Source organism: Polistes canadensis, unplaced genomic scaffold, assembly GCF_001313835.1.
Source record: "Polistes canadensis isolate GaletaPanama2010 unplaced genomic scaffold, ASM131383v1 scaffold_2100, whole genome shotgun sequence".
NCBI classification, from domain to species: Eukaryota; Metazoa; Arthropoda; class Insecta; order Hymenoptera; family Vespidae; genus Polistes; species Polistes canadensis.
In genome coordinates this window covers 1-1,943 of record NW_014571637.1, presented here as the reverse complement: position 1 = coordinate 1,943, position 1,943 = coordinate 1, and the positions used below count along the sequence as shown (strand labels likewise).

The window sequence follows — 1,943 nt, the reverse complement described above, 5'->3', positions numbered from 1 at the left end:
GTATACTAAAGACTTGAAGGTCACATGCAGTTATATTATAACCTAAAAGAAGTGTTTCGTCAGTCTAAATTGTTCTGCTACGTTGAAAGTCGTGCGTTCAGTTCAAACTTACTTGTGAATTTTGTGTTTTATTGTGAATTTTATTGAAACGTTAAAAAAATGCCTCGTAAATGTTCRAGATCTCGTAGAAGTACCGAAAATGTCCAAATATCTAGAAGAAAGAAGAGAACACAGACTTTTAATCCAAAGACTACTGAAACGAATGAAAGTAGTTTTAGTGCGTCTGCTAAAAAATTCAAAATGCAGAAAGAGATTTTAGTTTCACGTGATCCTTCGATTGAATATAGAATTTTAAACTTCATTACAGTATTTGCTGCGATAAGTGAATATGTGCAATGTAAGTCTTGTAAGGGAAACATAAAATTTGAAACTGCTTCTAAGCTCACAGCTAAGCTAATAGATAAGCTRACAGTTTATTACGGTTTGGCAATAAAAAGAAATTATGATTCTGTGGACAGTATGTATAWTGCAATTTGGGGAACTTATTATCACTATTGTTCGACCGATGAGAATCCTCAACACGAAATGTGCCCAGGTGGAGAAGGTTCATGGTGTACTTGGCAGCAAGCGCTAGCAACAGATACATTATCTTCTTACACCCATGATTATCCAGCTTTACCAGCTGATGTTGCCGAAGCTATATATCAAATTTATGAAAACCTTAGCAACGTAAATTTATTGGAAAGGTGTGTAGGTGGATTCACACAAAATAATAATAAGAGTTACAATCAGCTAATCTGGAAAATAAGTCCGAAAATTGTTCCATGTGACTCTAAAGTTGTTGAAATAGCGGCTTACATTGCAGCTGCAACATATAATGAAGGTACAACATCATTGTTACACATTATGAGTGCATTAGGGCTTTCATTAGGCACCGCAGCTCATGATTATGCTCAGAAAGAGGACGCAGAGCGTGTGATGATCTCCGACGCGAGAGCGCTAGGGAGCACGCGCGAAGAAAGAATTGCTCGACGACAACACCAGCTGGACTTACTGGAAGCTAAGGATCCTACACAAGGTCCCTCTTATGGCCCTGGAATCGATGATACCATGTAAGTTTAAAAAAAAAAAATTTACCTATGTGTAAACTACTTCTGAAACTTTAAACGCGTTTATCTCAAAACTGTCATTTCAGAGTCGGTGAGCAAGATTTCTCAGAGATGGCTCAACTAATCGGGCTGAAATTTTAACACAATCTTTTTAGATTCATTCTTCAAGTATTGAAATAAGGAATAAGATGTAAAAAATTTTTTACTATTTTTTTTTGACAATTTAGAGCGAAAATTTTCATCGAAAACGAAAAATTTTTTTCAAATTGCCGCCATTTGGTCAAAAATGAAAATTTTGTTTATTCCTTTGTTCAATTACCTGCATTTATCTATCCTTTAAAAGAATTCACCTTTTTTTTTTATTTCAGATAATGCAAACCGACGAAATTGTGCTCACCGCCGAGTGCCTTTTTTTGGAGGTCGTTCGGGACATCATCTGCAGAGGCGGTGCACATCAATATTTTGACACGAGTAATACACAATTATATTCTTCAAAGTGTGCTCTTTCAGAATTACTATCACTTGTACTTAATAAATAAAAGCTGTGTCCACAAAAAAATCGTAAAAAAACGTTATTATTGAGCCTCGCAACTGCGTATAACCCCTTAAAGCAACTATTGTAGGCGATGTTAAAGCTAAATTTGTAACAAATTTTAATGAAACTGAAATCAAATTAACAAATGTATTCTTTGTCAAAGAAATGGATAGGAATTTAATGAGTTTCGGAAAAGTCGCCGAAAATGCGAAAATTATATCGTCAGGAAATACTTCAAAAATTTATAGCAAAGAAAATGAATTAATAGGAGTTGCAATCAAAGAAAATAATTTATATAA

The 1,943-nt window shown here is 34.5% G+C and overlaps 1 protein-coding gene across 1 annotated transcript; it reads left to right on the top strand.

The window, feature by feature from the left end:
- Nucleotides 1–1,279, top strand: LOC106792938 (the record flags this gene model as incomplete). Its single annotated transcript, XM_014759470.1, is given in 1 exon segment — nucleotides 1–1,279. A coding segment is annotated over 1 exon segment (957 nt). The 3' UTR covers nucleotides 1,117–1,279.
- Nucleotides 1,280–1,943: the final 664 nt, after the last annotated feature.